The sequence below is a fragment of the Amblyomma maculatum genome, chromosome 1 (assembly GCF_055883805.1).
Source record: "Amblyomma maculatum isolate TAMU_Amacu chromosome 1, ASM5588380v1, whole genome shotgun sequence".
NCBI lineage: Eukaryota > Metazoa > Arthropoda > Arachnida > Ixodida > Ixodidae > Amblyomma > Amblyomma maculatum.
Genome location: NC_139344.1, coordinates 244,322,921 through 244,343,043, shown reverse-complemented (window position 1 = coordinate 244,343,043; position 20,123 = coordinate 244,322,921). Strand labels below are relative to the sequence as shown.

At 46.7% G+C, this 20,123-nt stretch overlaps 1 protein-coding gene across 1 annotated transcript; it reads right to left on the bottom strand.

Moving 5' to 3' along the window:
* Nucleotides 1–2,057: 2,057 nt before the first annotated feature.
* Nucleotides 2,058–17,809, bottom strand: LOC146206109 (pfs47 receptor-like). The gene is made up of 3 exons (XM_084608508.1): nucleotides 17,698–17,809; nucleotides 9,114–9,328; nucleotides 2,058–2,287 (listed from the first exon to the last, which is right to left on the bottom strand). The coding sequence occupies exons 1-3, from the start codon at nucleotides 17,807–17,809 to the stop codon at nucleotides 2,081–2,083; spliced, it is 534 nt and encodes a 177-aa protein (XP_084464634.1). The 3' UTR covers nucleotides 2,058–2,080.
* Between the last annotated feature and the right edge of the window lie 2,314 nt (nucleotides 17,810–20,123).

Sequence of the window (20,123 nt, the reverse complement as noted above, 5' to 3'; positions counted from 1 at the left end):
GATATCAGAGGCACAAATTAAGGATTGGTAATTAATCGAGCAGAGACTACATGTAGGCGAGAGGAACCGCAAGGGGAGCTACTGACGTGAGCGCTTTACCCTATCGCACCTTATACCCGCCATATACAACCAGTCATGCCTTAACAGAGTGGCCATCGGCATGATTACGGAAATGGAATGGCATACGAAAGGCTTGTGAACCTACGATGATGTCCATTCCTTTCTCAGATCAGATCAGTATAACTGTATTGTTTTCAACCGGCCCTCCCTACCTACCCCATCCGGCACGGCACTCAGGCCTCCGGGAGAGGAGCAGGGGGTTCATTTACTGCACTGACCTTTCCCTCTTTTCTCTTTCCTTTTAAAATATCAAGAAGGCTTTCTCTTCTACTACACTCATCCTCGCCCACACGAAAATGTATTAGCTACAAATATCCCTGATTTTCTAGATAGGCTTCACGAATTTCAAGCTTCAAAGCCTATCTGTAAGCTGTGTATCTGTTCACCATAGCAACGACATTCCTTCGCAACCTTCTTGTCGCTCTGGCTTGTGGCTTTCATATCCTTTACTTTGTGTAGTTTTTCTCCTTGTAAAAAAAATGGTTGACAGTGCGACTATTCATCTGATCAGCAGTTACAGTTGAAAGGTTTTTTCAAACTAGCGGGCAAGATTGTCACTAGATGGCGCCACCATGCACACCGCTTGTGCCGTATGCTTCGGCACGGCCAACTAAAAGTGTCGTGTTCGCGACGTTTGCAGTGCACGCAACGCAGTGTGCGATACGTATGCACGTTTACTGCTTACGCCCAACTAAAAGTGCCTGGCAAGTTCCCTTGAGTTGGTACCTTTAGATTCCTTTTTTGTTCGTGTAATCTGGTCTTCAGGTATCTCCCTGTTTGGCCTATATAGATGTTTCCGCAAGACAGGGGAATCGAATATCTTTTTCGCAATCCACGAGACGTGGACGGCGCCTCGTCATGCAGTCGGGCTCACGTTCGGTGTCGGAATTTACTTCTTCACACAACTGATGCAGTTTCTTCGGGCCTGAGAAGACAACATCGACTCTCTGTTTCCTAAATTCAGTTTATGGGAAGCGCATGTAAGTGTGGTGTGACAGCTACGCTCATTTGTTCGACGTTCATTTGTGGTGGGCCCCTTTCCAGACGAACTGAACACTTTCATGCTTGACATTAATTAGCGTCAAGCTTTGGGAACACTATATGGGTTACAGAAATCCCATTAATGCCCTAAAGCGGATTCTGCGCGGAGTAATCGGCGGCGACGGATTTCTGTGCCACATGCAATCGTCGTTTCGCGTATTTATTCCAAATCTTTTTTCTCCGAACGTACGGTTGAACGTGCTCATTGAGCCTGTTCGAAGCTGCATTTAGACCACGAATTAAGGTCACGATATGACATTGAATATACCAGTCAAGTTTACCTCCTTTACAGGCGAAGCATGAGAGGTTGGCTGCTGTTCTGCGTTGACGGCGTGTTGGATGTGAGGATCGGAGGCGATGCAGTTGGGGGCTTCTAGTGATTAAAAGAATAAACGGGAATAGTAGGCCGAGGCTTTGATAAAGCGACTAGATTAGGAATTCGTTTTGCATATTGTGTCCACAGGTACTGTTGTTTCAGATACATTAAAAATTCATGAATGTGATGAGCGCGATGACCGGCGGTGTAGGCGATAGGCATGTGTGTGATGGAGGCCTATCTGCTCTCCAAGCGATTTATAGTGGTCCTCTAGTGGCCCCGCCCGCTATGTCTATGCACGAATGACCAAAATGCATTCCTCTTATTTCATTTTATTCACGATTTGTGGTGCTACCAAAAGCGGAACGCCATCGGAAGCACTTCTAGATGTGTCTATTTTGTTCATGTTTTGATACCTTGGGCGAATTCCTTGTACCATGCTCTCCAACAGAGACCCGCATTGCGAAATTAAAGCAATATACTCTCTGTTGCATGCGTCGTTCACGAGCCATTTTGAGCAGGATTGACTGTTACTGTAGCTGAAGATGCTGTATGGGCTTCTCAGAAGTTGACTGTCTTGCAGACGAGGACCTCGTAGTCGGTTTAGCGATGTTCGACGTCGCCGTAGGTGACTATCGCGCAGCGCTGGGACGGTTGCAGCCTGCCGACAGTCTTCATTCCCTTGTAGAGAGCGCGTGCAACGTAGAGCGGCTCTCCATCAGAGGTCACGCCCCCTTGGATGGCTCCGTTCGGCACTGCGCCATTAGTAGCCGCCTGCCACTCCAGGCATGCACCATCGCAGACGAGCGCCTGGGAACCAGAGTTACAACGCGGAGTGTGATTAAACTGGCTCTGATTGGTAACAAAGGGTGTCATCGATCAAACGACGCGAGAGGCGGGCAATAGGGTCTGAAGAACAAAGACACCTCATTTTTCACATTTGGAGACGTTCTGAAGTTGATAGGCGATACTGCAGAAATAGCGAGCTTCACTTGATTTGTCGCGTTGTTCAATGAGCCATTTGATGTATCCTTACTGTTACCCTCTGCTTACTGTATCCTTACTGTTACCCTTTGTCATTCAAACTTTGGGAATACATTTCCGCGTCCGCCCTGCAGGACTGACTTGAGCAACAATACCGGCATGAGCCCAACTAATACGGCGACCCATATGTCTTTAACAGGGCGTGCGGTTGCCGTGTAGGTAGCAGGAGAGGTCAGCCCTGTTATTCAGGAGAGCGCAAACGAACACGAAGGCGATGAAGAGGAAGAATTGGACGAAGGAGACAACCTCTAGCCATATATATAGAAAAGATACGGAGAGCTCCTGAACCGCGTGCGTGCTGTGAAGGCGGGAGTATGTTATCGTTAGTGACGTTTGGTTTCCTTGCTTTCTATTTTTATTTTTGAATGCTCTGACTTTACTTTTTGTGTATTACATTCCTTCAACTAATTTTATTTTATTACTTTCTAACCTTTTCTGAAACTTATGAGTGCACCACGCATTCCACTAGGTCTCCCTGTGCTCAGCTTCGGCCAACGGGCATACGTGACTTGCGGATAGCGCGCGTGGCCATCTGAAAATCTGGTGGTCTTGCGGGGTTTCGATTCCCGTTCTATCTAAATTTTCAAATCTCAGCTCATTTATTTTCCTTTGTTTACAAAACGCTTCGTCGGAAATTTGGTGTCAATACAAATATTTTGTCCTGTTTTTGAAGTGGCTGCAGCAGCAACCACAGTCCGCCATAAATAAAATAAGGAAATTTCCATAAGGAATGGTGTTAGCCAAGGCTACACGATACCTACAGTACTATTAACAACGTGCACAAAAGAAGTATTCAGAGACCTAAATTGCGAGCAGTTAAGGTTAAGGGCTGAGGGAGAACATTTCTGTAATCTGCGCTTCACTGAAGACTTCACTGTTGCTGAGTAACACAGGGGACACATCACGAATAATTATTAATAGTCTAGACAGGAAAAGCAGAATAGTAGGTCTAAGCATTAATACGGAGGAAATTATAGTGCTGTTCAACAGTCTTGGAAGGAAATGGTAGTTTACGACAGGTAGCAATGCGCTGAAAGTGGTATGCGAATATGTCTGCTTAGTACAGGGATCCCAACCACGACGGGGAAATAGCTAGCAGAATAAGATTGGGATGGGGCGCATTTGGCAAATACTCGAAGATTATGACCATCAGCTTACCGGTATCGCTCAAGGGGAAAATATAAAAGAGTTCCATCTTACCGGTAACTCTCCAATAGAGCTGAAACGCGGAGGCTAACCAAAAGGGTTCAACTTAAGTTGAGGTCAAAGCAGAGAGCTATGGAACGAAAAATGGTATAGTGTAACGTTAAGAGACAAGGACTAACCAGAATGGCTTGGGAAACAAACTCTTGTTAATGATATTGTAGTCGAAACCAAGGGTACGAAATGGGCGTGGGATGGGCATGTAATGCGAAGGCAAGATAACCGATGTGTGACATACTGGATTGTCAGGGAAGGCAAACGTAATTCAACAAGGTTGACGACTGGGCGAGTTGGTAACGGTTCATTTTGAACGTGTTTTAACACGTTCAAGGAAGAGCAAAACGGGGCAGGTTGATGTTGGTGTGGTGACGCTGCGAAAGAAGGTGGCTGTCATACCTTACTTCGATGGCGTTTCGCACCGACTCAAGAAACTTGCGGCAAGGTACGACGTTGACGTTGTATTTACAGCGAAAAACAAGATAGGAGGCTTGTGCGCCAGAGTTAGAAGGGGGCTCGACAATACAGCTCGTGATAGTTTTCATTCACTTAGGAAAAGGTTCACCACCTGCAGAAAGAACGTGGTTTATCGCATTTCGCTCAATTGTGGCCGGTGCTACTACGGGCAGACAGGCAGATGTCTGAATATGCGCCTGACGGAGCACTCTATAGTTCTCTAGGACGGAAGGCGAATTCTAATCTGGCGCTACATGTGCAATTCCGGGAGTGTAAATAGGAGGATGATCCGTCTCTTTGCACGCCTGATTTCAGTAACATGGGTGTAGTTTACAGCAATATGGCCAGCCCTGTCTTGTTCTCTTGTTTCCTTGGTCTCGTCTTCTGGCTGGTTTAAAATGAAGGGAAACGTAGCCGGGGGCAGCAGAATGTCAGGCGGAAGGATGAGGTTAGGAAGTTTTTGGGGATTACGTGGATGCAGCTGGAACAGGACCAGGTTAATGGAAGGGATACGGGGGGATCGTTTGTCCTGAAGTGGGTGCAGAGGCGCTTATGATGACCATTAACGTCACGTGAGCGAAGAAGAATTTGGCCCCGGTTGCAAAATGATCATCGGGGTGATGACGTGACGGTCTCGCTTGACCGATATGAGATTTTGGTACACCGTGTTCTACGTTGAGAAACGCCGGGTTCCGCTGCTTATGAGCCGGGGGAGACTTTTGCCTTAATAGAGCGGCCTCTATGGGAAATCCGTAGGACAGTTTTCGGCGTTAATGTGGCCCCTAATAATTCGTGGGTGCATCTGAATTTTTTATAGAAATTGTGCATGCTGACCAGAAAACTTTCCGCCCACAGTGTTGAAGAATTGTGAAGATACTGAATTAATCGTATCGCTGATAAGTCGGTAGGTAGTAAGTTGCATGGCTGAGCGATAGCCAAGGTGCTTGCGGCACATGCAGCAAATTGTGTGATTGTAGCCTCTAAAGAATACTGACAACAAAACAACCTGTTTACAAGCATGGAAGTAGTGTAGAGACGAAACTCGCTAAGGGTAAACACAACTGCCCAAAAATACGCTTTAATGACAAATTTTAACGGATCGGCCAATTCCAATGACGCATGTGAAACAAGAAAAAAATATATGATAAGTTTTGTTTACCTGCGTCTTTATATGAGTCGCCCACCCGACGCTTACCTTCATACATATCGCGGTGTTTCAAAATACAGCACCTTTGAAATCACATTTTGGACTTTCAGAATAAGTTCTAAGATCTTGATGGTTTCTATTGATTTCAATGATATCATAGGCTAGCCGCTAAATCAGAAAACTGCTTTGGAAGCTTCAGTTTCCCTGTGTTCTCATGAACGCTAACCTTACTTTTCACTTCTTTTCTGCTACGGCGTCCGATACATGGCTCTTTTGTTTGTAAATATTGTGCCGGTCTAATGTCTTTAGTCTGCGAGAAAGGATTTGATCGAGTCGAAATTTCAGTAGTAAAGCAAGTATGCCGGAATTATGCACGATGTAGACGAGGCATATGAAAAGTTACTCCGAAATATTTATAGTGTCTCTACAGTCGGCATGGTCTTCCATAAGGAAAGTAACAAAATCCAACTCTAGAAAAGTATCAGGCCAGGAGACGATCTCTCCAGCAACTACGGCCGCTCAATAGAGGTTGCCGTGCCTACCAGTATATATACTATTCATTGCATGCTTACAGGCAGGAAACATTGAGAGGAGTGGATTAGGTAAGTGTTGGGGACAAAAGTTATTAAACCTGGTAATTTCAGATTCCCTAATGATGTTGCCTGCTCAAGTAACTGAAAGGACGTATTCCGAAGCATAATCGAGAACCTAAAAAAAAAAAAAGAACGAGAAAGAGAGAGAATGGTGGGACGTGCGTGTAAAAATTTTTAATGTGCAATAGACTCGGAAGGTCGCGACAGTTTGCACTGAACTGCAAAGTATTGGAAGGGCCAGCAAATTTATCTTCAGCCAGGTATGTAACAACTGATCCGAACCACGGTAGCGAAATGACGAGGAAAAAAAATACTGGAAGAGACATTTATATTGAAGACTGCTTACGTGTGAGAAGTACGCTACTTTGTCAAGTGGAGGGTCATGCTGCGTTACATACATACTGAGTTATGAGTCATAACTGTGCTTAATGTTTGTGCCAACTTTAAATCTTACTTTTATTGCGTTAATAAGTAAATGGTCGCTAGTCATGCTACATTGCGTGCTGTTGCCATCTGTTCCTGCTTGACGCGCCACGTCAGCAGCCACTGGCAGCTGCGACTGCGATAGTGGATCTGCGGTTCCAGTGTATAAAAGCTGAGTGCGATAATAAGCGGGGGCCTTTTCATCGCTTGGGAGTACGGTGTCTGGACTGCTTTCTCGGACAGCGCTCCGGTGCGTGTGCGGCTACGCCCCCTGCCTGGGTTAACATGACACATTGCATAATGACCATGAGCAACGAGACATGATTTGGACTGTGAGTGAGGATTATACGTAGTTTTCGTACCAATCCTACACCATTCATTACGTTACTTCGTACGGTACTGAGTCATGCGACGCTGCATAATGAGTTTTAGTCATGAGTCATGCAGAAACTAATGACTGTGCGTAATGTTTGTACAGACTCACTTATAGTACATTACTTTGCAAAATGCTGTGTCGCTACGTTGCACAATGAAAATGAGTCAGTATTCATAAACATCTGAGAACGCTTTAACATTCGCTTTAACATTCGTGACTATGCATATCATATCTTATATACGTTGTGGCACCTACCATGGGCGTGGTCACTCATTCGAATCTCGTGCCATGGACGCTGCCGGATGTTTTTCTAATGGGACATAAATTATTTCTCATTATTGTGAAATCAAGTGAATTGGCAGGCACTCGCAGGTAATGAATGACAGCTTATCTTCAAGAGCTGTATCTTTCCAGTACTCAAAAATTTAGAGGCCAACAAAAAGAGCTGAAGTCAGAGCGAGGACAACGCAGTAACGTAAAGACAGAAAAATCTTAGGTACATGAAACGTATATAGGGAGCTAAGAAGAAACTTGAGTGGCCCAACGATAAACGTGAGTCAATGGCATCCCATTTGAAACTGAAAATAAGAAACAAGCACGACGAAGGCAACATAACCGATGGTTCCTTAGGGTAATGAACTGGGTTCCAGGGAGCCAAACTCAGCAGGAAGCGCAGAAGATGACAACCGGGTGGATGAGATGAGTAAGTTTGCTGTGGTAAGGTGGCTGCTGCAAGTGGCACGGGACAAGACTAACTTGTGTGGGCGTAGTTTTCATGATGATGATGATGATGATGATAACAGCAATTACTTTTTGTCTTCTTTGAAAACTGCGCACGCAAATTTTGGACAGCATGGACTTAGTTTAGTCTGTGGGCCGCAAAGCACATAGTGGCACGCCGAGTTCACTGGCCACCCGGCCTGTATGTTTTAGAGTTCATGTGTCCTCGCGAAGTTGCATCGTTGTTCAGAGAAGGCACAGAAACACGGGAAAACGTTGGCACGGCAAATGTATCGTTTGTGCGTAAATTATATAGAAATAGCAAATGATATGTGGAATTTTGCGTTTTTTAACACACTCATAATCATCACTTAAGTGTCCAATGTGTATTTCATGGAACCGTGAGCTTGCGACAATATTGCTTCAACGACTCTTGCCCTTCGTCCAGTCGTCAACAGTGAAACGTCAATGCTGAGAGCATGCCTTCAGTGGTGTCTGAGTTTACAGGAAACAGAGGAAAGAAAAAAAAGCAGCGTACACTTAAGCTCCGCCTTTAAGGGTATATGGCACGATAGCCTTAACAGCTCCCCTCATGGAGGTCCGCTTGCGGTTTCTCTTTCGCCTACATGTAGTTTCGGCTTGATTAATTACCAATCCTTTAATTTGTGCCTCTGATATTTCACACATTCTCATTAGCATACAGTACCATGCTACAATGTTATCAATCTACTGGTCATATATAGGGACCACGTCGCTTTAAACAAGCGTGCGTGGCCTAAATGTGTAGCATCCCTGACTCGGCATCCAACTGTACGGTTGAGTCAATTATTCCACCTTCCCACTACAAAGGAGCAACCCGAGTTGGCAGCTCCTCCCAATGTTATGCCATCACGTGGTCGTCGAACAAACCGTCGAAGAATCAGTGCCCGGCCATGAATCAGCTGCCAGCTACAACCTGCCAGCTCCAAGCCCGTCATTTTTCGCTCACAACACGGACGCCGGAGCCGGATTTTCTGGATAACGGGGCTTTTAAAGTTGTCGCGTTAAAATGTCTCCAAATTGCCAAACAGATAGCTAGGAAAGTCAAAAGTCAAGGGCCGTCCACACGGGCGCGAAAACAAAGTGATGGCATCGGCATTGCTTGCGCAGAACAGTCAGGTGAGGGCCTATTAAATACTATAAATTAGAGGAGAGAGCGCATGCCTGCTCCGAGTCGGTTATAGCCATTATACACACCTCCATGTCGTCAAGATCCGCCCGGCGCTGAAAGAGGCTATAGATGTCAGAAATTAATACCGAGTGCTCCACTTTCGCGTCTCTCAAAGCCTGAATCTCTTTGGGATGTCAAACTTCCCGTACCACCATCTATAGGAGCAAAAACGTACCGAAATTATGCTCTATACTTGAACCAACGCGACTTGGATCGCTTCTTCATGATGAGGTACATACTCGCCAAGCCGTGGAACAAAGCTGCAGGACCCTTTTACTGCACACCAGACAAACATACCGCTATCGGGGCGTGTGTTTTGCTGCCGTCTCCGCGACGCGTGATCCTTCCCGCTGGTAATAGTGAATTTGGTATACAAGGCGCTCCTATATAGCGAAGGCCGTAGCAGCGTGATAACAATGCATGTGCAACAGTGAGAAAAATGGAGAAATCAGTGTCCTTGCGCTCACCTGGTAGTCCCGGTATTTGTGTTCCTCTTTATTGTGGCCCACGTAGCAGTAGGCGAGGCTGGTGAGCACCTTGCCAGGTATCACGTTGCCCTCGTGCACCGCGCGCCCAACATAGGTGATCTCGCCTCCGGTGTCGTCGCCTGCGGGCACCGCGTTCACCGGGATATTCCCTCCTTTACAGGTCACCCAGACGCATGGAGACTTGTAGCTGATTGCTGCGAAGCAATTTCAAATACCCATCACGTGCGCTGCCGAAAGGTTTGCGTATGCCAAAGCTCCATGAAGTGGAATCCCCTAAACTTCCCTGCCTTCGCTTTGAACAGCGGTCCGTCGAGTGTTAAAAAAGATGCACTCGTTGCGGTGACACGAAACGCAAGACCATTGTGCACAGAAATTTCTAAGCTAACAACCTCTTGAGTCTAAATCAACTCGGACTGTTTTGCCTTTGGGACATACACCACAAAACCGATTATATATATATATATATATATATATATACAAAAGAGCGAACAGTCTACGAGTGCAATGCAAACGCTGTTTTTTTTCTGTTTATACTGTTTATAGTATACTATTTATAGGAATGGTGATTATTGGAATAAAGAACATTATATGGAAAGGGGAAGGAAAAACAACATACTCAATTCTACCTTGAAGAAGGACGGTCCACCGTCCGAAACTGTTGGAACAAAATAGATAATCGGGAAAGTTGTGTGACATCCTGTTGTGTGGCAGCCACTTAGAGTTTGCTTGGAAGAAATATGAATCATATTCGTTTTTATCAAAAGCCTTAATTCCACGTGCTATAAGTAGTTACTAACCCTTGGTGAAGCTACGTTCGCGGCTCCCGTCTTTGTCGGAGAAGCAGAGATCCCCAACGCATGCAGCACCAATAAATCACGCATCATAAGTACATTATTTATTCTATATGAATATGATCACTTCTCGTTCCTAGGTGCTTTTTGATATACGATGCGGCATATCCGATATCGTTAACCACCGATATGCGCCCTGAAATGCGCGAAGTTGGCGTTGCTTTGGCGTTGCTACCAAGTCATTTTCCGCTTCCCCGTCCCCTCAGTAACTGCCACAAATTAGCGCCGAAACGACACTACCGACACGGCGCTATAGTGCCGTTTCGATACAGATACCTAGCGTGATGCGGGCGTCTTTGCATGCCTGCTTTAAATGGTAGGTTTTAGCCGTGTATGCTGATTTCTCCGGAGAAGCTCGTGGAAATTAGTGCAACTGATAGCCCATGTCCTAAGGGCATGTCAGATTACGGGAGCGCTGCGCGATAGTCACCTACGGCGGCAAAGAGCATCCCTACACCGACTACGAAGTCCTCGTCTGCAAGACAGTCAACTTTTGAGAAGTTCAAACAGCCTCTGCAGCTACAGTAGCAGTGCATCCTGCCTGAAATCGTTGGCGAACGACGCATGCACTAGAGGACATATTGCTTTAATTTGCGCAGCCATCGCTATGTGGGCCTATGTTGAAGAGTATGGTGCAGGCAATTCACCCAAGTTTTCAAAATATGATCAAACATGGCGCCGTCTGGAAGCGCTCACGATGGGCTTACGCTTTTGGCGGCACCACAAATCGCGAAGATATTGAAATGAAAATTACCGAAAATAAATGACTGCGAATAAAAAAGCCATCCTTGTGGGATTCGGGCTTGGGGCGGGTGCACTTTGGGCGGCCGCCGCCCTAGCCCTGTTGTTCTCCTCGTTCCCTTTCTCCCGCCGGAGGCGGCGGAGAGATGTTCGGACGACTTGTCACTGCTGTTCGGCCACAGCTCTGTCCTGGCGTCCCAGTGGCTGTTCTCATTGGCGCCTTTTGGCAGGAACATGGCGCCGCTTCGACGGCCGCGCTCGCGCGACAGTCCGAGCGGAGCCCAGAGAGAGACCTCTCCGAGACATCGCAAGGTGCGTACACTACTGTTGTATGCCGGCCTTTGTCCGCGCAGACCAGTGTGTACTCGAGTTCGCCCGCTCCGGGTCGTACCTGAGAGCGCAGCTCGTGCATGTTGATCGTGATGCAACGATCCACGACAGGCGTACCTTGCGGTGGTTGCCCAAGCGCTCTCAAAGGAACCCTTTGGTCACCGCGAGAGAGAGATCACAGCACGTCCTTGCGTGCTTGAGGCGTGCATTCTTTGTCACTGCGTACGTTCAGGGGAGCCTTCCTCCCCGCGCGCTCCCGGGACGCGGTGACTGAATGTTTGTGTAGCGCTGGAGGACGGTGTTGAATAAACGTCTTCTGTGCCAACTAGGAGACTTGTGTTTCTGCAGCGAAGCGCTCTCCTCCCTACGGAGGTTGATTGCGCGCTGCGGTATTTCAGTGTGCGCGTGGTGACGGCTGATCAGGGTTTTGGCTCGCGCGACGCTCGAACCCGCGGTGGTTGGTGGCCCATGACCACGTAGAAGCCACATACTCTAGTAGTGCATTTTGGCTATTCGTGTAATAGAGATTGCGGGTGGGGCACCATGAGAACCAATATAAATCGCTTGGAAAGCAAAGATCCATGCTCGTAGCACGCCTTCATCACCCACATCGCCATCGTCATCGCCATGGTAGTCAGGCCATGGTCTGGCCTGATCCAGAACTTTGTGATCCCCCGATACAAAGGGGAATGGCCGCATCAGCATCAGCAATAATGGTTTTTTATTGCATTTGGAACAGCAGTACCTGCGGACATATTATAAAAAATGACTTCCTAAATTAAACGCTTTATCAATGCATCAGCGAACGCCAAAAAAGTTTTCCTACCATTCCCACTATTCATTTCAGTAAATTTGAGCCGCCGCCAGTTATATCGCCGCCGATCCTGCAACACGTCGTCAAAACAGAATAGCAGCCAAACTCTCATGTTTTCCTGTAAATGAGCTAAACTGAACTGATGCTGGTCTATAGCCTTTAGTCTGCGAGGAAGGATTTTGACTGAGTCGAAATTTAGTAGTAAAGCAAGCATTCCGGAATTATGCACGATGTAGACGAGGCATAGCAAAAGTTACTCCGAAATATTTATAGTGTCTCTTGCAGCCGGCATGGTCATCCACAACGAAAGTAACAAAATCCAAGTCTAGAAAAGTATCAGGCCAGGAGGCGATCTCTCCAGCAACTACGGCCGCTCAATGGAAGTTGCCGTGCCTACTAGTATATATACTATTCATTGCATGCTTACAGGCAGGAAGCATGGAAGGAGTGGATTAGGTAAGCGTTGTGGACAAAAGGTAATAAACTTGGTAATTTCAGATTCCCTGATGATGTTGCCTGCGCAAGTAACTGAAAGGACGTATTCCGAAGCATGATCGAGAACCTAAAAAAAAAAAAAAGAAAGAAAATAACAGAATGATGCGGGGTGGGTGTAAAAAATTAAAATATGCAATAGACTCGGAATTTCACGACAGTTTACACTGGACTGCAAAACATATTGGAAGGGCCAGCAAATGTATCTTCTTCATCCAGGTATGAAACAGCTGGCCTGAACCACGGTAGCGAAATGACGAGGAATAAAATACAAGAGAGACATTTATATTAGTGTTTTATGCATATATAACAAACCTTCAACATTGATGGCAAGAGACAAAGTGCAGATTAAATTTTGTCCGCCGAGTCCTATATTTAAACAGACTTTTCAAGGTTCGTACAACGGTTGATCATAAGTTTCGGCTTTTATTTTTTGTCTTCTGGTTTTTACGACGGATATTTGACGTACAAACGTAATTCAATTTACGGAACGCAGTACCAATACATTTGCCATTCCACTGCAACATTAGCAACGATGTTATCTATAATATTGTCCCGGAGGATCGAACAAAGATGAAGTATTTGAAGGACAGAGGTGTGCGTTTTAGTGCCGGTGTTTCTTCATCATTTGTTGATGCACAGCTTGTATCAACGTTCACAGGGCTTACACAAGGCGAGATATCCATCGGCGAAGCTTCATGGCTACCGTCAACGAAGCTGGCAGGCTCTTGATCTAAGGGTCTTTCTTCCGTGACTGCATAAAGTACTGCAAATTTGTCGTGTCTGAGGGCGTATACCGGGCAGGGAAACCACTGCTAAGCGATGCATCCATTGGAGTAGCACCATCGCTCCCATTTACATCACTGGCAGCTTCTTGTTCTGAGGGTGCTTTTTCAGTCACTGAACAATGATACTGATAAGGTTTCCTGTCTTGGGGAACATACGACATAGGGCAGCCATAGTAGGCTCCATTCCAATACTGCTGACAGGGTTCGTACGGTGGCCATGTAAGACCACTGCAGTAGGGATATAGGTGGAGCCCGGGCACGAACCAAAGCGGAGGTGGAGGGATGTGACGTCAGAAAGGAAAGAAATCACGCCCGGCACAGTTCTGGCTTTGTGGCACGCTCTGCCCACAGGAATCGCTTCGAGCATAATTGTGGTCCAGTAATGCTGGTTGCCCGCCCGAGTTATTATTGGCAAAGTTCTGGTTTGGCGAAGCTGCCCGTTCAAACTGAAGCTCAGCGGTGGTGTTCTGGTCACACAGTTCTATCTGCTTACGTGAGTCGTCTCCGGTACAGTTCTGGTTCGGTAAGGCTTTCTGTCCATCTGAGTCGTTCCCCACCGCACAGTCCTGGTTTAACGATGGTCCTTGGCTATAGGAAGCGTCGTCAGCACAAATCTGGTTCGGCGGTGCTGTCTGCTCACATGAGGCGTCCATGACTCATCAGAAGCAGCACCCGAGCCACCAGAGTTGACGTACGGCAGGAGACGGATCCACGACGGTTCAGCTGCCCTCAGTCTATTTTTTTCACAACAATACTTGCAGTACGATGACGTCCGCAAGCTGCCGGCTCCGTTTCTTCTTCTTCTGCCTTCATAAATGGCACGTGCCCACGAAGGGGGATTGGCCAGGGTTCAGTGTGGAGTGCCTAGTGTCCTGCATATACCGGATCAGTGAATAAAATAATTGTCAAGTAAACAAAAACCTAAGGTTTATGATCACAAAACTGAATGCAAGAAAAGAAATACGACGCAAAACATTTGAAAGTTTGTAAATTTTGAATATAATTAGCAAGGGAATCTGTCCGTACCCGTCGAACGAAGGCGCGTGCACGAGTCTACGAGAACAGGAACCCGGTGTCACAGACCGGTGCACGTTCCCACGTGATCCCATTTCTGACACCACGCACACCTCTGTCCTTCAACTACTTCGTCTTCGTTCCTCCGTGACAATATCAAACATAGCAGGCTCATTCAGTTTAGTTTCATGGGGAAGCCTAAATATCATGCCTAAGTGATTGCTGATGATGGCGATGACAATCTTGGATTTCTTATCTATTATCTGCTACCGGTTCTTATTCGCAGGCCACGTGTCGCGTAAAGTATGTACTTCTGCTCTCCGGAAATTCCGTCGTGTGCATAAAGAAATTCTTCAGCTTAAGGAATTTTACAAATGCAGGTAGTTTGTTGTGCATCTTCAAAGTAGCAGCGCGCTGACATAGTGCCTAACTGCTGCTCGCCTTACTTTCAAGACATGTTTGTTTAATTATAGTATCTAAACAATACAGGACGTCAAGCACTCATTTAACACGCGCGTACAAGAAACGCGCGAAAATTGAAAAACACTTTTAAGGAAACGACTGGGTGCAGCAACTGTCAGATTGGTTTGCTGATTGGTTGGACGAAGGCATGGATTCTGGCAACCTCGACATCATATAGGTAGCATAAGAGGGTTTTAGCACAGTTCGCAGCCTCCCAGTTAAATTACGCACCACGCGATACTATAGCGGTAAAGCAGGCCTTTCCACGTCCTCCGCGGCGGATGAGGGTGGTGCCAGTGATCGCTCTAAAGGATTGGTTACTTGCAGTGTAATAACCTACGAAAATAGAAGATTGAGCAGCCATCGGCGGAGCTCAGATGGTAAAGTGCCGGCTTCGAAATTCAGAGGTCGTGGGTTCCGAATCCCACCGGTGCCATGTAGCTTTTTTTCTCTACTGTCTTATTAATTATCTTTCAGTCATAGATAAATTACATCGTTATTTTGCACTTTCAATGCAAACAAAGCTTGTCTAAGCTTTCTTTTTTTGAGTAAGTTGCTGTGAGCTCCCTTAACATACACCACTTCTCTATGTTTCGATGAATACCCGAACTTCTCAGCAGAAGGGATTAAAGGGAAACTGAACGGGGTTTAGATTCGAGGAGTTTCGAGGGGTCGAACGTTTATAGCATGCAGTTTAAGCATGCGAAATATCTTGGCGCTAGCATTTGAATCAGTGGCGCAATTAGCGATTCAAACCACGACCGTTATCAGGCTTCTCTGCACCACACAGCTGCGGGTGGGAGGGGCATGATTACGTCATTGACGGTACCAGTAGATTTCCCGCATAGAAAAATTTGGTTTGAAAAGTAAAAAAAAAAAAAAAAAAAAGCTCTAACGAAAGCAAAGCCCTTTCTTTGTTCGGCGGCTTCAGGAAATGCACCGCTGGAAGTGAGCGAGAACAAGGATAATGATGTTACCGTCCGTGACGTCATTACCAAGCTTCTCTGGAGACCTTGAGTGCTGTGAGGGCAAGCTCGAGATTTAATCGTCGATTACGCCATCAGTTTGAATGCTAGAGCAAAAAACACTTCACATGCATTACCTGCAGCCTCAATAAATTTGAATACCTTGAATATCGCGTAATTCTCGAAAAGTGACCCAGCTGCTCTTCAAGCAGGACAAACCCTCGTGTGAAAAATAGTACGTTCGCTTCGTCAGCAGTACTACGGCAGGCCGTAGAACGAAGTGAAAAAGTCAAGGTTACAACGCAACTTCGACGAGGCGTAATCGTGCGTTGGCTCTGAGCGGACTCTTATATACCTTATCATAAACAGCATATAGCATCGTGCGTTCAAAATAGCATATAGATTGTCCTAGTTATGATCTCAAATTGACCCTGACTAAACTGAGATCGCATCGTAGCGTTTAACCCACCTCGTTTAACAATTCCGCAGTAAGCGGTAGAACGATTTCAAGGCTCTTTCAGGATGCGTCTTCAAGGCCGCACTTCTTTTTGGTCATCTCTTGTGAAAGCTGCAACGACCGTGTTCAATGTCTTTGCTTGAGCTAAGTTCATGATTTTTTTTTCTAAATGAGTACTGGGACATCGTGTCTTGTAAAACTAAGATTTATTTATTTGTGTCAACAGATTTGCCCATCACATATGAAAATTTCTTTCAGTACAAACAAAAAAAAAATATATGTTATTGGACCTAGATCGCCGTACTTAACTGAACACACCAAAAACAAGATATATAAGTAGTACTTTTTTTATTGCATGTTGGAGTAGGACATGACAGGCTGGGCGAGCCGCCACATGATGCAACCCTATCGAGTCACGCAGTGTTAGGCTCTCCTGATATCTGCTGCGCGCACTGAAAAAGAAAGAAAAAAGATGGTTAGGGTTAAGGCATGGCTTGAACCTTATAAGAGAGAAAGCTCTCTGTTTCTCTGGCGACTCATGTCTATCGAACGCACGAATCCATTATTTGTAGAGGCGTCGTCGAATAATTTCCTAGGGATATCCTTACCTTCCAACTATTATCGTCCAACTATAGCGGCTATGTCATCTGGCCAGTCGCCGTATAGTTTGCGCTTAGCATGGACAAGTAGTTGCCTCTCGATATATCGACGTCGTCATCGATTAAGTAGCGAAATCTGCTACTTTTTTTTTTTTTTCAGTCTTCCGGCTCACGCTTCAGTCCCGGTATTTTTTGGGCCCTCTTCAATAAGCTGTTCCAGTAGGAAGAAATTAGCTGACATTATGAATATATATTTTAAAGTATGCATCACAAGAATAGTAAAAACAATTTAGAGAGCACTTAACACCTCTCCATAGCCTTAACGCACAAAGCCTCTCGGCGGCCATCATCGGTGGAGATGTCGCGCTCTCTTTGCGCCGCATGGTTTCACCGCAGCCGGCATTTGGCCTAGAAGTACTATAAAATCTATATAGTAACTCTAGGTCAATCTAGAGCCACTGCCTATAGAGTCAGATACAGATCACTGGGGTGCGTTACACGTCGCTGTAGGCTCATGACATGGCGCAAGGCGGCTGCGGAGATGGCACTGCCGACGCCGCTCGGCGGATTTCTTCACGTGTACCGGTGCGGACAAAAGTAAACGAAGCGCGCTGCTTGCTCCTGAAATTTTTACCGCATTGCATAATTGAAACTGACAGCCGTGGTATGTGCGAACCGGCACTAGTAGAGGCCAGTGCCCGCTTCTCTCGTAAAATCAGCCACAGTACACGGAGAGTTGCGTACCCGACGAGCAGCTGCTCCCTGACACCTCGCATAAGGTGGCGAACTTTCTTTGTCTCCGACATAGACGGATCTTCGCGGTTGAAAAACCGAGTAATCTCCTCAAACATGGCAATGCGCTTATTAGACATGTGCGCTCCGGACTGTAAGCAGCCATCAAATCCTTCAAGGTGGTGATACTAGACTCGTGTTTTTCGAGCCACATCTAGGAGGCGTCTTCAAGAGCAAAATAAACATTCGGGAACTTGTGCTCCTAGTCCCATGTATTAAACGCAGAGACCCGGTCGGAGCTGCTCAGCCAGTCCTCACCGTCCTCAAATTTGTCGCCATGAAGCGGCGTTTGCATTCGAGGAGCATAGAGGAACCGCGGCTGGGCACTCACAGGGAGCTGGACGGTCTGGATTGCCGCCCAGTTCGTCATGGTTCGAGGTATAGTAAGGCAAGGGGACCGCACTCAGGAACTGAGCCTCTCAAGAGGGTGAAAGCGTAAAGCGCGGCGAAGAGGTTAGGCTGCACTCGTGTGCTCCCTTAAGGTCTTCCCATGGTTGCGTGTACTCATTAGTGGGTTCTCGCTAATAACATTAGCTCATTAGTTTCACTTTATTCGCAGAAATAACCCTAAATATTATACCTAAACTATATATTAAAGATAAGAAAAAAATGTTTCAACATTTCATGTTTTGCAGTTGTAAAATTTGAGCGGTAAAAGGCTGATAAAGGACTGCTGGCAATAGTTACGTGATGTTTCGTCTGCTGTATACGTACCGTGTTTTAATACACTCGGCATGTATACTGCTCGAGTCGTTTCCTGTGCCCAGCATTGTGGACAGTACTTCTTGCTCGGGTTTCGGTCGATTGCGCGTGAGAAATTCGATTATTGGAGCCGTCGAAGCGGATGCCCGAAACCGTCAGAGAAGCCAACGCTTATGCTAGATTGAGTCAGTGGGCCGTGCGTGTGCGGCCTTGCCTTTGCTCAAGAAGCTAAAGAACACAACCAACACAAACGTCCGCTTTCACACGACATCCCATTATTTGTTCTGCACAGTAGGCGCTATAAAACACGCTGCCCGCTGCAGTTCGATACAGGCCACGTTATTTAACACTATCTCATAGGCGCCCTAGTTTGAGAACAGTGTCACTATGTTTGCAAAACAAGGTGCCGAAAAGGATCGGGCATTCCGTTTCGTGTGTAAATACTTTTTTTTTTTTCGCTTCAAATGGGAATATCTCCCCATACCTGCGCTTCCTTAGGGCTCTAATTCTACAGTTTTTCACGTCTCGCTTGTCAGGGCTCGCCACCACCTTGACCAACCTTCGAGCTCCCACAGTTGCCTAAACTTGGCAAACGAACTAGGAAGTATTCAGCTAGCAATATTGAATTGCGCCGCAGCTTCGTTCCACGCATCGCACCGCACGCAGTGCGTTGCACGCGGCCTCCGTGGCATAGAGATCTAGAATATTTCGTGGTACCGCGTTTTTCCAACGTTGCCAGGTTGCCACGCCGTAATTTGCGCTATTTTTGGTCCAAACGTCGCGCGTGGGAAGTTCTGGTTGCCATGCGCGAAGTACCATCATTGCTGCGAACACGATTAACAAAATCGAAGAGAGAGTTTACATGGAGGTTTCGCCGCCGCTTTTGCTCTATAGTATGGTTTGATTAACTCTATGAAGCCTCTTAAGCAGCGGCTCGCCTTGTGCACAGGTTGCAGCTGCAGACACTGGAGGCACCCAGAAACTCTTCCTGCAAGAGATGTACTCAGCAAGCAACATTAAACTGTCACAGAAGCCGGGAGAGCAAGGAAACAGATTTACCGAGCGTCACGAAATCGGCGCACATTTTTATCAAGCCGGCGGGGCGCGAGGCCCGCGCGGCGCCGCATGGAAATTTCCACAAGGTTCTATAAAAACCTCCTTCCGCGTAGATTTGTACGCGTTGCCGTCACCCTCTTTCTCATCACCCGATGATGACTGTGATTCATCAGTCCGGAAAATGCCAGACGTCTCCAGAAAATTGTATGGGACCTAGCCAATGACGACGCGCGGCTCGACGGGAGGAAAAGGGAGCGCTCTAACCATCGAAGCTATGTGTGTGTGCGCGCTAGCCTTGGCGCGCCTTAACAGACAGACGCGGCGCGTCCTATTTATGGAGGCCGCGCCGCTTGTGTAGTCAGTCAGTCAGTCAGTGATTGCGGCGTGTTCACAAGGTCGACAACTGGACTCCCGGGGATCGCCAGCTGCTGGCAAGCACACGGACCTGCGAGGGAGCGGCGCTCGTTTTGTATGGCGGCCACATAGTGACTCTCGAGGCGTCGGACTGCAACAGTGCCCGGTGAACAATTTGGTGTTTGTTTATGTGACTCTCTCGTGTTTGATCTGTGTTGTAAAGCCTCTGTGTTATTGAATACCTTTGTAGTTGCATGCTTTGCGTTTGTTTTCTGTGAACCTCTGTCGCCTGTGCATTTTAACTGTTCTTGTGTATTGCTTTGTATCGTCTCTTGCTGTGTATAAAGTTTGTTTTGTTTGTTACTTCTGACTCCCATCCTTACTCTGGCTGGAACCGGCGACAGCTGGGCACCAAACGGCCACCCCCTTCTGTCACAACAAGGTAGTTGAATTCCGGTTGAGCTTGCCACGCGTAGAGGGCATCTCCTTTGCGACCGGAACCGCTACCTCCCCTCACTCTAAGGGTGTCTGAGAGTGTGCACACCGTTAAGGGCGCATCGTTAATAATACCC

What these genes read in the sequence shown, in the direction of transcription:
- LOC146206109 (XM_084608508.1), bottom strand. Translation starts at nt 17,809, where the DNA reads ATGACGAACTGGGCGGCAATCCAGACCGTCCAGCTCCCTGTGAGTGCC. An exon ending in TGGCGACAAATTTGAGGACG is followed by an intron (nt 9,329 to 17,697) that starts GTGAGGACTGGC and finishes ATTGCTTCGCAG; the next exon opens with CAATCAGCTACAAGTCTCCA. An exon ending in ACAAATACCGGGACTACCAG is followed by an intron (nt 2,288 to 9,113) that starts GTGAGCGCAAGG and finishes TCTGGTTCCCAG; the next exon opens with GCGCTCGTCTGCGATGGTGC.